Source organism: Falco peregrinus, chromosome 7, assembly GCF_023634155.1.
Source record: "Falco peregrinus isolate bFalPer1 chromosome 7, bFalPer1.pri, whole genome shotgun sequence".
Classification (NCBI taxonomy): domain Eukaryota; kingdom Metazoa; phylum Chordata; class Aves; order Falconiformes; family Falconidae; genus Falco; species Falco peregrinus.
The window spans coordinates 36,382,932-36,399,927 of NC_073727.1; the positions used below are offsets into that span (position 1 = coordinate 36,382,932).

Here is a 16,996-nt window from a genome sequence, read left to right on the forward strand (position 1 = left end):
GGTGTTGCATTTTAGGGAGAAGACCATGTAGTACTTTCTGGGCTGCATTTGACACAATGTAAAGAACCATATTAGCAGAAAAGTGAGTTTATTTTCTGTAATACATTTCATATATTAATTCAGAACAGGCAGTATGTCAAAATTATGTCTTGTATTCCTGCTCTGTGGATAGTATCCTGAATATGCAATTTTAGAGAGACAGCTGCAAGAGAAAATACTAGAAACTCTTTTCTGCTGGGCTGCTGTTGTCAGGATCTGTGTGAAAATTTCTATCAGCTCTTCCTGTATACTGCTGTGAGGTTATATATGTTTGACAGAAATTAAGTGTCACAAGTTTGCCTGTCATACAACTAGTCTCCCTGGAAAACTGCTGTTTTAAAGCTGAAACTTGCAGAAAGAAAAAAAATGTACAGTATTGCCTTCAGAATGTTAATCATTCTGTTGTCCATTGAACAGTAGATATCACTTCTGTAGCTGGTCTGATTTTTTTTTTTAGAAGATCTAAGTTTATGACAGAATTACTGTTTTGCTGCTTCAAGATTGTTTGGTTTCTGCTATGCTGTAAGGTGAATTTTGACTTCATGTGTTACATTCCGCATGAATGTTGAAGGAGAAATACTGATGACACAAGCAATAGGAAATATATGAAATTAAATTAGCTTCTTGTAAGAGCCCATTTAGTTCTGCAAATTATATGGGAATTTGTTTGATATCAAAAGCATCTGAATGTGGTACAGTATTATAATGGTCAGTGCACGTCTGCTAAGACCAATATAAATGTAAGTTTGCCAGAGACAGAAGTTCAGGAAAAGCAGAGCTAATATGGATCTTCATTTTGTTGCAATTTGTTAGTTATTTCCTAATAATCCATTACAAAACATGAGCATCATATAATTATGTACAAGGAATAGTGCTAAACTGTTATGACAGAAGTTAGAGGAGTTTTTTAATCACTTTTTGTCCAAGTCTTTTTAGAAATCCTGAGCTGAAAGTGACATAGACACTCACAGTGATTTTTAAAAAACTCTTCATTTCTTGTGCTTTGCTACACCACAGAATATTTTAAGTACCAGGTTAATTCTGAAAAGGTAATGAATTATTTGACTTCGATTTTAATTTTGATGTTTACATTACAAATACTGATAGAAGTAGATAAGTGAATCCTGATTTTTAGCTGCAGGATTTGCAGATTTTGGTTTTATGGTCTGACCATGAGGGGGAGCTTGTATTTCATGAACAAAAAAGTTAGTCTTCCGTTTATGCAGATAACTATTTCATTTGCTTTTGGTCCTTTGTTTTTAAGAAATGTTGATTTGTTGGGATAAATATTTTAATGCAGTTAGGACTGCACTAGAAAGACATGTAGTACACCTAACTAGTCATTTCCTTTAATTTCATATAAATGACATTTAGTCTAATATCACTAAATTGATTTTCCTAACAGTCTGTACTAGAGAGAGAGAAATGGAAAGCGAGTCATACTGCTCATCTTCTTCTCTAGGTTATGGCCTTACTTAAGTGTAAGCTGGCATTGCCACCATAACAAAGCAGTCCAGCCCCTTTTGTTGTGCTGGGGATTTGTGCAGCCACATGGTGAAGTCAGCTGTGGTTAAATTAACATATTTACCTTTTCCAGCTAATTTTTAACCTATTTAGTTTGCCAGTGTAGTTTATAGGTACACGACAGCACAAAAGATAAGGAGCACTGGCAGGCATGGGGCTGGGGAGGAACAGTTTTGGCAAGGGTAATGGTTTATGAGCTTCTTTAAAGATTATGAAACCACACATTTAGAATCTATTTTAGGGTGAGTTGCATTGCCCTGACTTCAGAGAGCCTAGGGAAATAGTTTAATTCAATTAATTTAGTTCACTTTAGTTCCAGATGGCTGAAGCTAAGATAAATTAATTTTGCCTCTTGTCAGTTATTCTTGGGTCGTTTCACATGATGGAAAAACCTGAGAACTCAAAACTGCTGTATTTTGCTAATAAAACAACTGATTTGTACAAAGTGAACAAAAAAGCTGCTAGTTCAAATCCATAACAGTTGCACTGAAAATGTACTGCTCTAATGTTTGATTTTCTTCTAGTCCATGTGCCATTAGTTAGTTACAGTTCCTACTAATGCGTGTAGCATGATTTTGCTGGCCTGTACAGAAACTTGTGCACAGCAAGAAGAGAAATGTGTTCCGAAGCTGAAAGTGTCAATGTTCTGCTATATTGTGTGATGAATATAACCAGCAGAAAAAAATTCTTTAGTTGATTTCATTATAAGAGCCAAGACATCTATATGCTGATAGTACTTACTTTCCTGAAGGACTGATTCCAATAGACCTGAGCGTTGTTTATGCCTTTTGATACTATGAAGTTTTCTGCATGCAAAATTTTCCAGTTCAGCTTTGTGCTACATGACAATTTTCTTTGTTATAGGCCCCTTAACTAGAAAAATGCTGACAACAGGGGCAAGCATTTTAGTGAAGATGAACAGTCACTATTACGGTCTGGTATAACACCAGTTAGCATTATAAGTTTGCACTTCCAATAGATAATAGCTATTTAATACAGTTTGCTCTGGAGATTAACATTTTATTAGTTGCATGGGAATATTAAATGCTGTGCTGTTGCCAGATCTCTTAGGTCACCTTTTTTGTGTGTCATGTGATGAGTAGAAGAGGCTAAAGTAATATGCAAGAGCAATAGGTTGGGACAGAGGCCTGGCTTTGGAGCACTGTACTGGAGTACCTCTCCTGCCCTTTGACTCTGCTACTCTTCAAGCAGATAATTTTGATCAGCTGTGTGGAAGGAGTCAGAAAGAATCTTTTCAATTTGCTAAGTGATTTGGCTGTATAATGGCATTTTCAGCAAGGTACAGAGAGAACAGGTACAAGGGAAAGAATTAAGGTTTAATAGAAAGGAAGTTGGGGTAGCGGGAATAAGTAGAGGTCTGTTTGTAAGGCAAAAAGAAAATAAATCTTATGGGAGGATTTTGGCATTTACAAACCAGGTGATCCCTAGTTTGCTGTTGTGTAGTTAATGCAATAAATCTTGAAAGCTCCTGATCTGTGAATTCCACACTGACTCCAAATGCTTCTGCCATGTATCCTAATGTCAATGTCCGGTAAGACTCTAGGAGATGGCTATAGGCATGAATTCTCATTTCCCATACATAGTATCAATAGTGAGGTGCAAACAGCCAATCTTTTTTCATCTCTTGCTCTGCAACAGCTAATGACTGGGAAAGGGCTGCATAATGTTTATGCATATATATTATGTTATAACATAAGCAAAGTTTTAAACTGTAGCAAGTAATTTATTCAATTAGTAGTGAGTCTGAAACATCTTCAGTTTGTCACAGTATTTTGTCTTTGCATCTTGATGTTATAGTTTTTATTCTCACTGTAGATGCGTATGTGAAATATATAAAACACGCTTAACTATGTGCATATGTGGCTCTGAATCTGCCATTTAATTTCTTTTTGATCATTTATTATGAGGTGGTTTTGTTAACAACTGTCTGTACAGAACACATGCAATGATCTGGTTAAAGGCCACTGAACACTGCTGTATTATGTAAATAACGAAATTAGGCGTGCGGTTCACTATGTTCATTGCCTTCATTCCTCTAAAACACCCATTAGCGATCTCCACATTTGTTCCTTAATACTAAAAATGTGAAGCATCGTTCTCTGACAGCAAGGACAGCAAATGCTTTTAGATTTTCATTTACTTTCTTCTTCATATTGTGCTGCCAAATGCTGAATAACAATAACTTTGATAAATATGTCATTAAAATGAATCAATAAGATATCATTTTTGTTGTTTAAAAGAAGGTAATCTCACCCACTTCTTCCTGTGACCTTGACAAACTTCTAGGTAGTATTGAAATGGATTAAAGCTAGTAAAAGAACCGAGGAGTTTTACCAGGAAGTCCTACCTAAGTTTCCATTTCAGTCTACCACTTTGATCCTTCACTTTATCATTGTTTGACTTGTAAGACTTACGTATTGGTGTCTGTACACAAAGTGAAGATTGCTTGGTCCGGCTGCTCCTTGGATCCTACTTTGTGAATGAGCACGTCTTTCTTCTATCTATGTGTATGGTGATGGAGAGAAACAGAACAACCCAGGCATACTGCCGATACGTGTTTGAAATAACCATACATCTCACTGAAATGTGATAGTGGTATGGTACAGTAACAACTCACTGTAGAAAAGCCTAAGTAATATATAACTAAGTAGAGTGGAAGAACCATTGGGAAACTGGATTGACTGTGGTTTACCTTTTGGCACAGTGTAAAGCTGACTATTTGCAGAGGAATGGAGAACAAATAGCCTCTTTTCATATGGAGAGGTGAGAAGCAAGGCCTTGCCTTTCCTTTCCTTACATCTGGGAGATAAAACTCACCAGCACATAAGTAGTGACTGACCCTGGTTTAGCCACCATTTTTTCATCACAGATTGGAAATTGCTGAGGTGTTCAGGAGTCGGTGGATTTTGTCAGGCAGCAGCCATGGAAACTCCTCAGGCTGATACTGTCCTTCATAGTGGTCTTAATTGTAGGATGATAGAGTTTGGTGCTTGATACAGCCATTGATTATATATTCCAAGCATAACACGATATCGAAAATATTTTTTTGATGTGTGGTGCTCACCTCTGGTGACATATAGTTGAGGTCGTGATAAACACCACATCTGAAACAAGATGGCTTTGAGTTCTTAATTTGCTTGGAAATTAGGTCTTGTAAGGCTTTGCAAATGCATTATTCTCAGTGCTATCAGGAAAGGAAGAATGACCAGAAGAGCTTCTTTGTAAGCCTTAAACTTCTGCTGATAGCCAAAAGAATACTCCTAAAAAACTAGCTAATAATTTAAAAATTTAAACATGGCTTACATGATAGTTATAACTGTAAATTGTCTATTGTTGGCTTTTCTTCAGTCCCAAGTGTAAAGTAAAAATTTTTTTTCAATAGAGACAGAATACTGTTTCTAGATGCTAAACCGTTTACTTGGGGGAACATGGTTTAGAGACAAGCAGAAATCAATAGACTAGAAGAAATTGTACATAAATAGCAGTTTTACATATCTAATGAGATCTTGGAAGAGAAGATGGCCATGTTTATTACAGAATATGGCTCAATGCAATTTTTTCTATGAATCATTCTGTATTGATCTAGCAGTTGAATTTTTGAGCCTTTCCAGTATATAGTGGTTCTAAGTAAGTTTCATATATCACATTTCAAGTCTAATTATGGGGAAACAGTTGTCTAACGGATTCAGCCACGTCTAGTGTAAGAGAGGCAGATGACATTCAGTAACTTTGACATTATAAAAATAAGGTACAAAGTGGTATTGCAGAGAAATTCAAATTGCATGAAAGATGGTCTGAAAGCTGTTCAGAAATTTGTTCCAGGAAGTCACTGAGCTTGTAAAAATAGCCTTTACTTTTCTGGGGTATACTTTGACACTGCAAACATTGGTCAGCCTGAGACTAATAAGGGAAAACGCAGAACTTGTTTTATTTTTCAGTCTAGTTAGTAATGTTGATGTCTGGAAGAAAGATGGCAGATCCTTGTTTGTTAAGGCCCATGGGCATTGTGTGTCTACAGTTCTTGTCACTGGCCTCTAATTTCTTTCCGTTCATGCAACGCCTGTCATAAACTTTAACCTTTGTTTATTTGCTAAGTCTTCAAATCCACTTTCATGCTGTCCTATAAGCTTGGAACTTTCCCTTGCCCACAGCATCTCTGCTTCCTTCCCCATTTCTTTTAAAACCCTTCTTGTGGCCACTCCAAAGAGCTGCATGGATATTAATACCATTACATTATCTTTTAACCTTCCTGTGCTCTCAGGAAAACATTTCCCTTTGTTCCTGCCCGCCCCGCCCCGCCCCTCCCCCCCCGCTTCATCTACTTAGACATCTTTCTATTTTTATTATCTTTGAAGAAGGAAACATTGTGCTAATTATGTTCATAAATCACCTTAACCAATAAAATATCACACTTTCCTTAAGTGTAAAATAGTACAAAACTGGGGCTATCTGTGGCCAATCTCTTGAGCCTGTGATGTTTAATAAAGACACATTTATAGTGTCGTATGATCAGCCTGCCCTGTTAAGAACGCTGAATTTTAAGTCCTGTGATCAGATGCACGTTGGCAAACCACTGCTCTGACACTAAGCTCTTACTGGAGTTAGGAGGGCACCCTCTGCGGTGCAGATCTTCACCAGCACAGATCTTAATTGTAGGGTGGGAGATAAGACGCTGCTTGGCATAAGCATGATGGCACAAAGAATTTTAGGGGAGAAAAAGGAGTGCAGTCCACAAGACCAAGTCAGAATATCACAGGTTAGCATAAACCTGAATCTGATAAGACTAAGCCTTTGCTGGAACACCAAAGTCAGTGAGTGCCCAAATGATGCAGTTCAGAGAATCAAACACAGGAACCAGAAAATGACTTTGTTGCAGATAATTTCAGTTTTAAATAAATGTTACATTTTATTAGCTTACCAACATTAGAAAATAAGCAGGCCATTGGATGCATGGAAATAACATGCACACTTTAACTAAATGATTTAAGGTGAACTTCCATATCTCAGTTTGAAGAAGCAGCAAACGTTTATTTGTAGTCCTCTGTTTTGATATGCTAATCTGTTGTTCAGCAGCGTTTCTGCACACAGCTGCACAAGAGCTTAGTGGGGATTCAATGAAAATTTAGAAATATTTCCCACAGACACAATTTAAAATAATACAAGTAGGTAAGCTGTACTTGTGTATAGATACATAGCTATATATATATATATAGTATAGATACATAGCTATATATATATATATATATAGTAGGTCTATAGATCTGGATACATAGTTGTGTAGATTCAGGTGCATGCATCTACAGATCCATGTAACAGTTATGCTTGTATATACATCAGTGGGCACAAACTGAAACAAAGGAGGGTCCCTCTGAACATCAAGAAACACTTTTTAACTGTGAGCATGACCAAGCACTGGCATAGGTTGCCCAGAGAGGTGGCAGAGTCTCCATCCTTGGAGATATGCAAAACCCATCCAGACATAGTCCTGGGCAACCAGCTGTAGTCCTGCTTGAGCAGGGAGCTTGGACCAGATGACCTCTGGTGGTCTCACTTCAAGCACTGTGGTAGGTTATTTTCAGCATCTGCCATAATAATATGACTCCTATTACCATTGTGTAAATGCTTCAGAAAAGTTTTAATCTGGTTGTCCTTTCGCTATCCTGTGAGTTAGAATAAAAGACTGAACTAATTCTTTTTTTGAAAAGTGCACCAGCACCTTGTATGTGGGGAGTGAAGGCTGAAAGAGAATTTTCAAGTGGGCCTGTTTAAGAGATGGCAGTTGGGTCTTTGATTGCCTTGGCTTTTTTCAAAATCCCAACTTTTGGATATACTGTGGAGCCTAAGGTTATAAATCATATGCAGCAGAGAAAGAGAAGTGAATTTTGATCTTCAGGTCTCAAGTGAATACTCTGAGCTTCTTCTAGGACTTTTCTGTTGCAAAGTAATTCATAAACTTGTAAAATCTCTTCTTAAGTGTGATTTCAAAGTAGCTCACTTAAATAGTTACTAGAGAAAAAAAATGGTAAGAGTAAGGACTCTGGAATGACATGTTACAGGAGCATGAACTGGCACTTATACTAGCCAGCTTTATATGCTTGTATTTCTCTTCCTTGGGCCTTCCCTATTTTTTTTTTCTTTCAGCCAGCTATGCTGTTTGTTTCCCAGTGTAAAGTTTTCTTCCAGGTGGGAGAATAAAGCACTTGATCTTTGTGTTACAGTTGAACTATCAAGCCAAGAGATGATACACTTAAATGCAAATCCATCGTTATTGTAAGGGTTGATTAAATTAATGTAATGGGATTGATCACACACACACACACACACACACCCCCACACCCCTTTTTAATTTTCATTCAAGGTTAGTATGAGTCAGCTAGACTACAACTAGTGAAAAACTGGAAGTTGTGTTTGCAAAGGAAAAAAATATTTTTTGCAGTTTTTCTGGTTTTCAGTAATAGAAATACCCTACTTACTGGTATTATCTTTGCCACAGGTTTTAACAATTTTATCTAAACTGTTTAAAAAACAATTATAACAGATTTTTTTCATTTAAAGTATTTCAGCTAAAAGAAACATGGACTACAATTTCTAAGTCATACTGAAATTTATTTCTGAGAAATGAAACATTACATTGGGCACATGAGTTGGGAAACAGTAAACCAGGTCAGTGTAGTAGAGTTGCTTTGGCGTGGACTGTAGGCAGATAAAATTGTACATTTAAAAATAGGAAATTAGCTTGAAAGGCAACAGTGAAGCTTAAAAAACCAAACAAGAATCATCAGCATACCTGGTATGTTCTCTAATTCCGCCATGTAAATCCAGTGCCAGAATTTAGAGCTTTCAATTTCAGATTTCCTTTGGTCTGAGTGGAAGATTACCCAAATACTGATAATAGAACTCACCATAGAATAGTGATTTTTGAAGAGAGACAATACTGTTTCAAACTCAGAGTTTTCCTGAAGTTTCCAAAACTTCCAGTAAGAGTAAAACCTGAACAGTTCTAATGTTAAGTTCCTCCTATTTTGTTAGCAAAAGCAGACAGCGTGGACAGCTTACTAACAGCCATTATTCTAGTAAAGCTAAATTTGTGACCCATATTAACTGCAAATGTAAGACTATTTCCACAGGAAATACTGTGTGCCTTTGAATTTAACTAGAAATCTCTCTGCCTTTTAGTACTCATCTTGTTTCTTCCATGTGGAGTGGCTGTGACTCTTATTACAATTGAAAGTACATTTTTAAGCATTCTATCATGTAATATCTTTGTGATGTGAATTCCCCTTCCCCCCCCCCCCCCCCCCCTCTTTAGAGAGTATTAAGAAGATATTTCAAGAAAAGGGCATCTTGGCAGGAGAAGGAAGAGCTTTTAAACCACATCTGACCTTCATGAAGTTGTCAAAATCAACACAGTTACGTAAGCAGGTGAGCTCGCATTTCACATAGCTCAGCAGCAATCTAGAAGAAAGTTTAATCTGGAGACAAACAAAGGAGTTGCCTGTGCTATAGCATCATATTTTCTACTTTATAGCTGAAGAGGTAAGACTTTAAAATACTGATGTTTTTAAGAAAAAATAATCAGTACATTCTGCCATATAAACAATAGTCCTGTACAGTAATTTAAATTACCACTCTTGATATTCTTAGTACAGTAGTACCATGGTGTGCTTTTTTGTGTGAAACTATGCAGGACCAAAGGGTGAAAGTACTTGTTCAAAATTACAGAATTATTATTAGAGTGTAGATTATATGCATGCTGTTTGTTTGGATAGTTTTGTTTTGTTGCTGTATAGGAGAAAACAGGCAAATAAACAGCGATATTTATATTTGGATTATGCATAACAGGCAGACTGTCAATTCCCTTTATTGAGTATGCTTTGGTGAATTTCAGAGTAGTCATGAAACACATCTATATTCTGTCTTGCAGACAGTTAATTCTTGCCTATTATTAGCTTTTAAAACAAAATATACAAATATATAAAAGTAGGTTATAATTGTGATAATAAATATATAGAAGCAATACTACTCTATCTAGTTTTTTATTTCATAACAGTAATATTGTATTATTTAACATAAGGTATATCTCCATAAATATTTGTTGCTGACATTGTATAGAATATTTTATGTGATCCTTTAACATTGACCAGGAAAATAATTTTCAGAAAAAAAATTATTTTAAAATAAGAATCAAAGTGCATAATATAAATATTTTAAGGTGGGTTCTTTTTCTCTTCATAGTAAGCATTAAAGAAAAATACTTTAAAACTTCATTAGAAATAACTAAAAAATGCTAAGGGTCACATTTTAATTAAGTAGCAATATGTAAAATCAGTTGGAAGAAGGCAGTGGGATTTGCAATACATCAAGAAACTTCAAGTGCACACATACTTGCTCTAAAACAGAAATAAGGACTTGTTCACAGGTTGTAGGTGGTACATTATAGCTATTACATTTGTAAGCTCACATAAGCTTTTGCTTGTATTAACAGATGGGTTTTAAACACTTATTTTAAAAATCCACAGCTGTTCTAGAATATCAACTGCTTAGTAATTTAATTCTTTGGTTAAAACATCTGAGACAATCAGTGTGGGGGTTTTGCCATTCTTTTTTTCAGTTGTTTTTTGGCTGGTTGTTTTGTTTACATTTATCTGCCTTGTATGAACTATTAGCTAGGATGCATACTTTCTGTGTACTGATATTCACTGCTGCTGACAGAACCAGGTCAATGTCATTCCAAATCATCTTCCTTAGCCCTCCATAAGGCTGGATAATGCATAGGGTAGTCTAAAGATACACTTTACACAGTATAGAAAGATGCTATGTATTAAAAATCTATAAATTTTTCTCTGTCAATCCACTGTTGGGCATAAGCACTGGTCTTTATTATAATTTTTTTGGTTTATTGCATTTAGTGAGATAGTTTCATGCATTTACTGAAAACAATTAAAACCATGAAACATAAAAGGAATCGGTATTTTGTAGTACATTTTAATATAATGTCTAATTGCATTTTCAGATCATAGAACAGCATGAAAAACAAGGGGGAGTAGATGAAGATTACATGAGAAAGCATATAAAAGAGCAAATAGAACTGAAGTAGTTGAGCATAGTTCACTGCTATAGCTTTATAACAATAATTTTTTTCAATGTAAGTTTCCTTATTTGAAGCAATACTCTGTTAAGCCAGTCTCCTCATAATGATATCTAAATTTCACCAAAGTTATCTTTTGGGGAAAAAAACCAAAACTGTTTTTCAAACCTTGGTATAGCTACAGGCATTTTTGAAATGTGTGTATTCTGAAAAGATTATTAACCTTCTCAAATATTTACAAAGCAAAGAATCTGAGAATTCAAAATTAGTAAGTATCTCAAGAAATCAGCTTTCCACTTTGAAGATACAGCATTAAGCTAAAAATGGTAAATGCAAAAAACTTGGAAACAGACATTAATAAAGGATAAAAATGTGAAATAAAGGGTTACTGTACCCCATTCAGCTTCTCAGATTAAAGAACTTACTTACCTATTCATAAGTGAGAGCAACTTATTCTTCATGCTTACTTGGACAATTCTGTGATCAAAGGGGCCACTGAAAACTTGCCCAAAATAAGGAGGTGTATTGTGCCTCTAGGTGTCCTTGTGGAAGGAGACAAAGGGATATAATTTACTTGCACATGTTTACCTATTTCCACAGTTCTTTGAATGATAAGAATCTTGGGTTAGTATCACTGTCTTCTGTACAAAGAACCTAATGAAACACAATGAAAGAAGCAATTGGAGTTTTGCACTTGAAGGTAACATTTCTATTCCTGCTTCCCTCACTGGCCTGCTGTGTTGCCACAGGTCAGTCACAACCTCTGTTTTTCATTCGTCCAGACTGCTGTTTATTTCAGGGCATATTGTGAGGCACGCTTGATAAATGCTGTGTGACATTTGGAGATCCTTTGATAGTGCAGTCCGAACTGCAAATACTGTGAAGTGGATTTTGTAAGTAGAAGATGACTGACAGCAAAATTGCTCTGATGGCATCTGCTTAATTAATAAGGAGTACAGTATATCTTTAGAATGTTGTATGTATAATTAATAAAAGAATATATTAGTGAGAAAAGTCCATTTGTATTTATAACACCTGCAAGTGTTGTACAAGGCCTGATTCACTGTTACCATTCAGCTTCAATGGTAACATCATCAAGGTGCTAGATCTTATTTTGTAGACAGCGTTGTTATGATTGCACAGGAAACAGCAGTAATTGCATGGTTCAGGAATTTATTCCTGTATTTTTTAATGTAAATTGTGTTAAACTTTTGCCACTATCCTAGTTTCATATAAAAATAACATAAGGTACTTATTTTTTAATAAAAATTCCTTCATCATGAAGGAGGAAATTCCACACTGAATCAAACCCAAAGCAGTCTCCGAATTCAGATCTTTTTGATGTGCACTCATGTTCATCTTTTTGCTACCTTCAGCTAGACATACCACATAAGATGTTTAATACTGATAATTTTGAATGTAGTTACTTTTTTCTCATGTAAATTTTCTCTCAATTTATATGACATTAATTTTTTTGCCTTCTTGAAATCAAATGTGGCTGAAGAGAGATTTAGTGTATCTGCTGATGTCTTTTATAGGCCGTACTGTAAGCAGTTACAGCAAGTTTGGCAGTCAGATAATAAGCTATCTAATGTCTCCTCTGTCTTACTTAGATAAGGAATCTCAGGCATTTATCTTACTGCAGGAATGATTATTACTTCTACAGTACTTAGATATCATGTCTCTTCATTAATTTGTTAATTTTTGTTGCATATGCATACATCAGATACTGCGCTCAGTAAAGATCCTCTGCATGTCAAGAGAAGTTAAAGGAGATCCTCCCCTTCTGGTATTATTCCTTTAATGTTAAGTTTTACTCAATACTGGGAAATAGAATATAAAATGTGAATTTCTGTCTTACATTCCTAGTATAGTTTTTGGTTTCCTAGATTTGTAATTTTGCTTTTATTTGTACCCATATGGCATAGATACATAGTTGTACCGTATAGAACCTTACAAGAAGAGGGTGATTCTCAGTAAAACCAAAGCACTTCTGTTTATCAGTCCTCACTGGTTCTGACCTCCAGCATTCTTTTTATAAAAACTCCTGGGATCTCTGGCATTTTGCACAGAAATGCTGGTATAAGAAAAGCTGTAGAGCTCATTAAATCCCTTTGTTTTTCTGTTTATCAGCCTCTACATCAGTGTTTTTTATTGTGACAACTGTTACTTGCTGATATAGGAGTCTGAGGCACACACCTAGTTGGAATCTTTGATGCTGATCCTAAAATGGCTGCAGCTATCCCTTTGGCACAATACAAAACAATAAACACTTTGCTTTCACAGTCTTATGAGACCAGCAGAAATGTTTTTTGTGATTTTTTTTACCATATTTTTTTAATCTGAAGATCTAACAACAGGGGCAGAAAACTGGGTGACCCAACAGCTGGAAGAGGTTCTTAAATTCTCTGTCTTCCTGCTTTCCCACCATTCACCCATTGCAGAGATATGTAACTACAGTACTTATTTTAAACAACAAGAAGAAAGGATGTAACTATAGAGAGTTTGTTACAAGCTAAAGGTAGCGTGAGTCATTGTTCTTTAAATTACCAAACTCTCCTGCTGAACATGGTAGATACAATGTCATCCATGCATTTACACATGCCCATGTTACAGGACTGAGGCTGCAGAAGCCAGCACCTCGTTACACATGAACTCTTGTAAGTCCACATGGGGATCATCAAGGTCTAGGTGAAGAAACTTTTCCACAACAGACTTGCATTTTTCCATCTGATCTCCTTTTGAAGGATGATCAATACGTTTGATAGCTTTTCCATTACGAATCAGTTCTGACACTTCTACTCCTCTTTCAATAATTTTGGCTGGCATTCCTGCCAGTGCAGCAATGTTGGCAGCATGACTAACAGTGGACAAGCCTGGTTTGATCTGGTAGAAAAATACCAACTCAGCTCCATCTTGGTGGGTCTCCATGGTCAGGTACTCCAGAAGAGGTGTGTCAGGCAGGAGTTCTAGCTGCATTAAACTGTGAAAATTAGTGGAGACAAAGACCTGTGGACACTGTGTTCCTTGACTGATCCAGTGCCTAAGGACAGCAGCCAGGAGGGCCAGGCCATCCAGCGTGTTGGTCCCTTTACCAAACTCATCAATAAGTACCAGGGACCTCTCTGTGGCATTGTTTACTGCCTTGGCAACCTGGTTAAGATCAATCATGAAAGTGGAAAGCCCTACAGAAACTGACTCCCTGCTGTGAATTCTTGTGTAAATCCCATCAATTATGCCAATCTCTGCCTCTGCTGCAGGGACATAACTGCCGATTAGAGCCATAAATACTATGAGACCTACTTGTTTTAAGTAGATGCTCTTTCCAGATGAGTTGGGCCCTGTGATGATCTTTATTCGTCTTGTAGCCTCGCCACTGTTTGCAGGATTGGCCACAAAAGTCTTTGCACATAGTTCCATGAGTGGATGTCTTCCATCCTTGATGTGAAAACCATGGCGGTGAGTAAAGCGTGGCCGGCAGTAGGCGTTCTCCCGAGCCATCACTGCCAGAGCTAGTAGCACATCTAGGTGTGCAGTATACTCAATCACACTGTTAAGGACTTCAGACTTCTCCAAAATCTTTGTCTGCAGCTGATGCATAATAAGTGTTTCCTGGTCTCTGATCTCACAGTGCAAGTCACCGAGCAGTCTGTCTAGCTCCTTAGTCCTATCACTTCTGTAGTGCAGTTTATCCTCTGACAAGAACATGAAGTCCAAGCCTTCAATTTCAAAGTCACTCTTATCCACCATAGTTGGTAGCCGTGGAATGGAGAGAAGAAACCCAATCAAAGGAATGTAGATCACACAACAGGAGGGGATATGATTGTCCAAGGTCTCCAATTCTTTTCGTGCCACTTCTGTAAGGAAGTCTGACAGTCCCATCAGCTTTCGTTTCTTCGCGTCAATGGTAGGGTCCACATTGGGTTTAACAGTGAAGCGGTTCTCTGAGATGCTGCCTTCAAAGTCCACCACTTTGCTGATTAGACTAGCAATGTAGTGGAGATCATCAGTGAAGACATGTGAAATAGTCTGAAAGAGTTCAATAGTGTTGGGCAGAGAACGACATGTGTCTCTAAGGCACACTGCACTGCATGCTGTCTTATAGAGTGCTTGCCAGTCACTAACTTTTGTGTGGGAAAGAGTCATTCTTTTTAGAATAAGAGGTACATTTTTAATATTCTTGAGGCAGCCTTGAAGAGTGAGAACTGTTTCATGGTTCTGAGCCAGCAGGAAGTAGTGGATAACATCTAGACGTTTGTTCAGCTCTGTCAAGTTCCGAGTAGGTCGTGTGAGCCACTGCCTCAGCAGTTTTTCTCCCCATTTGCACCTGCAATGATTTAAAATTCCATATAAACTGAATCCTTCTTTTAATCCACTGGACAGTTTGTACACAGAAGGATGGATATCACTTTTAAATATCTGCAGGACACTGTAAGTATCTTGGTCCATATTCACAGTATCTGACAGCACAAACTTTTTAAAGGCCAATATAGGAACTGCAGTAGTGCTTTCTTCGAGCTCAACTCCAATCCTTCTCCTGTCTAGAAACTTAAGGAGTCCCCCGAGGGCTCGTATCATGAGTGGACTCTCAAAAGGGATGACTGAGGACAAGTAGAGAATTTTCTCTGTTGCAGTCATATGAAATGGGATAAATGGAAATTGTCTAGATAGGATCCGTTGCTTGCTGACTTCTAGGCCAAAATCTATGTTGGGAAACAGGACAATTTCTGGTTTTCCTGTATCTTTATCACTAGCACTAGCTGTTAGGTTGGTCAGGAATTTGGCAATGTTCTGGTCCTGTTTTGCACTGGTCACTATGCATTGAGGATTAACTTCCTCAATTACTTTTTGCAGTAGCCTGAGGTCTTCGTTATCAGGTATGTCAGGCATGAAGTAGACTGAGCAATCTTCTGTATCATAGTAAGTAATTGCCAGCTGCCCTGCATACCACAAAACAGACATGTGTGTCTCAGAGTGTTCTTCATCCTCTCGTTCAGGCCCAAGCAATGGTGGCAAAGCACAACTCTGGGCTGATGTGGCACTCATTCTGCTGGAAAAAAAATATTTCTATTCACAACTCATCCAAAAAGTCCTGAGAAGTAACTGTAATTGACAACAGTAGGTTAACACTCTTTCAGTCCTATCTAAGAATCTACCAGGAATTAAACATACATGTTACCTGTTCAAGTGAAAAGATGCAGCCAGTAACTACAGCCGCCATCTTGCTTCCAAGCAAGGTGTGACTGAGCTCACTACCAGCAATGCTGGAATAGTTTTACAGTTTTTCTTTGTATCCTTTATTTTAGTAAGATATGTGTGCTCAAATGCCCATAAATACAGTAATATACATGGACATGTATATCCACATACAGTATCATCCTCCCTCAGAGTTGCGGGACACCCACATGCACTGACCACAGCTCCTCACAACAATGCAGCACACTGGCTGTCGTTTTGGGGTCCGACCCTGGTGTTTGTGCAGCACCACCACATAGTACCAGCTTCTATACAAGTACATAACGTACTGCACCTGGGCTCAACCATACTAAACAGTTTCCTCTGCTGCGTCCACAGTTCCTGTCAGCAACGCACTTACAACCCTCTCCCGCTTCTCCGTTCTAGTCACTCTTGTCACCACAGACGGGCATCTCCTCTCGGCGGCTGCATCTCCTTGCAGCCCAAAGTTTTATCTTGACCCCCTTCCCCCCCTCCGCGGGCAGGTGCTTGGCGCTCCCCGCGCTCAGGCCTCCCCGCCGCCCCGCTCCTGTCAGGAAGGCGCTGGGCTGTGGTGCTGAGCCCGCCTCCGCGGCCGCCCTCCCGCCCCGCCGTGCTGCCGGCAGCCGCCCGGGCGCAGGCCCGCCGCAGCCCGCTCCGGTGTAGGGCCCTGCCGTCATGCAGGGAATGGGCACCCTCAACCTCTCCTGCGGCCTCCCGGCTGAAAGGGAAGCACCCCTCTCCGCGGGCCTCCAGCTCCTCCTGCCTGCCCCCGCCCCTGCCCCAGCGGCGGCTAGTACTTCCCTCCCCGGCCTCCTCGGGCCTGCGCTGAGGGGAAGGGGATACGGTTGGTGGAAGCCCCCGAGCAGCCCAGCCCACTGCCCAGCAAGGGGCGCAAAGCTCTCAAGTATTATTTCCGTGGCCTGCCTTTGCACCGCCTGCCAGTGCTCCAGTGGGACCCATGTCTGTGCCTGCCTGCTGCCAGGCTCCCCAGTGTTTACCTCTTTCACCCATTGCGCCTTCTGCAGTTCACTTAATGAGCTACTAAGAGCAACTGTAAATGACGCCTCAAGGGACGCCTTGAGTAAACTCCCAGTACTGCCTTGGCCT

General features: G+C 38.6%; 2 protein-coding genes across 3 annotated transcripts in view; one reads left to right on the top strand and one right to left on the bottom strand.

Annotated features, from left to right (window-relative positions):
* Window positions 1-16,996, top strand: part of AKAP7 (A-kinase anchoring protein 7) — an 88,287-nt gene that overhangs the window by 17,948 nt on the left and 53,343 nt on the right. For both annotated transcript variants that reach the window (XM_055810659.1, XM_055810658.1), the window contains exon 6: window positions 8,894-9,006. In XM_055810659.1, coding sequence (XP_055666634.1) covers window positions 8,894-9,006 — 113 coding nt within the window. The remainder of the gene's footprint in view (window positions 1-8,893; window positions 9,007-16,996) is intronic.
* Window positions 12,362-16,288, bottom strand: MSH5 (mutS homolog 5). Its single transcript, XM_013305032.3, has one exon. The coding sequence runs from the start codon at window positions 15,716-15,718 to the stop codon at window positions 13,283-13,285; it is 2,436 nt and encodes an 811-aa protein (XP_013160486.2). The 5' UTR covers window positions 15,719-16,288; the 3' UTR covers window positions 12,362-13,282.

Coding starts and splice junctions, on each gene's coding strand:
- MSH5 (XM_013305032.3), bottom strand. CDS start 15,718: ATGAGTGCCACATCAGCCCAGAGTTGTGCTTTGCCACCATTGCTTGGG.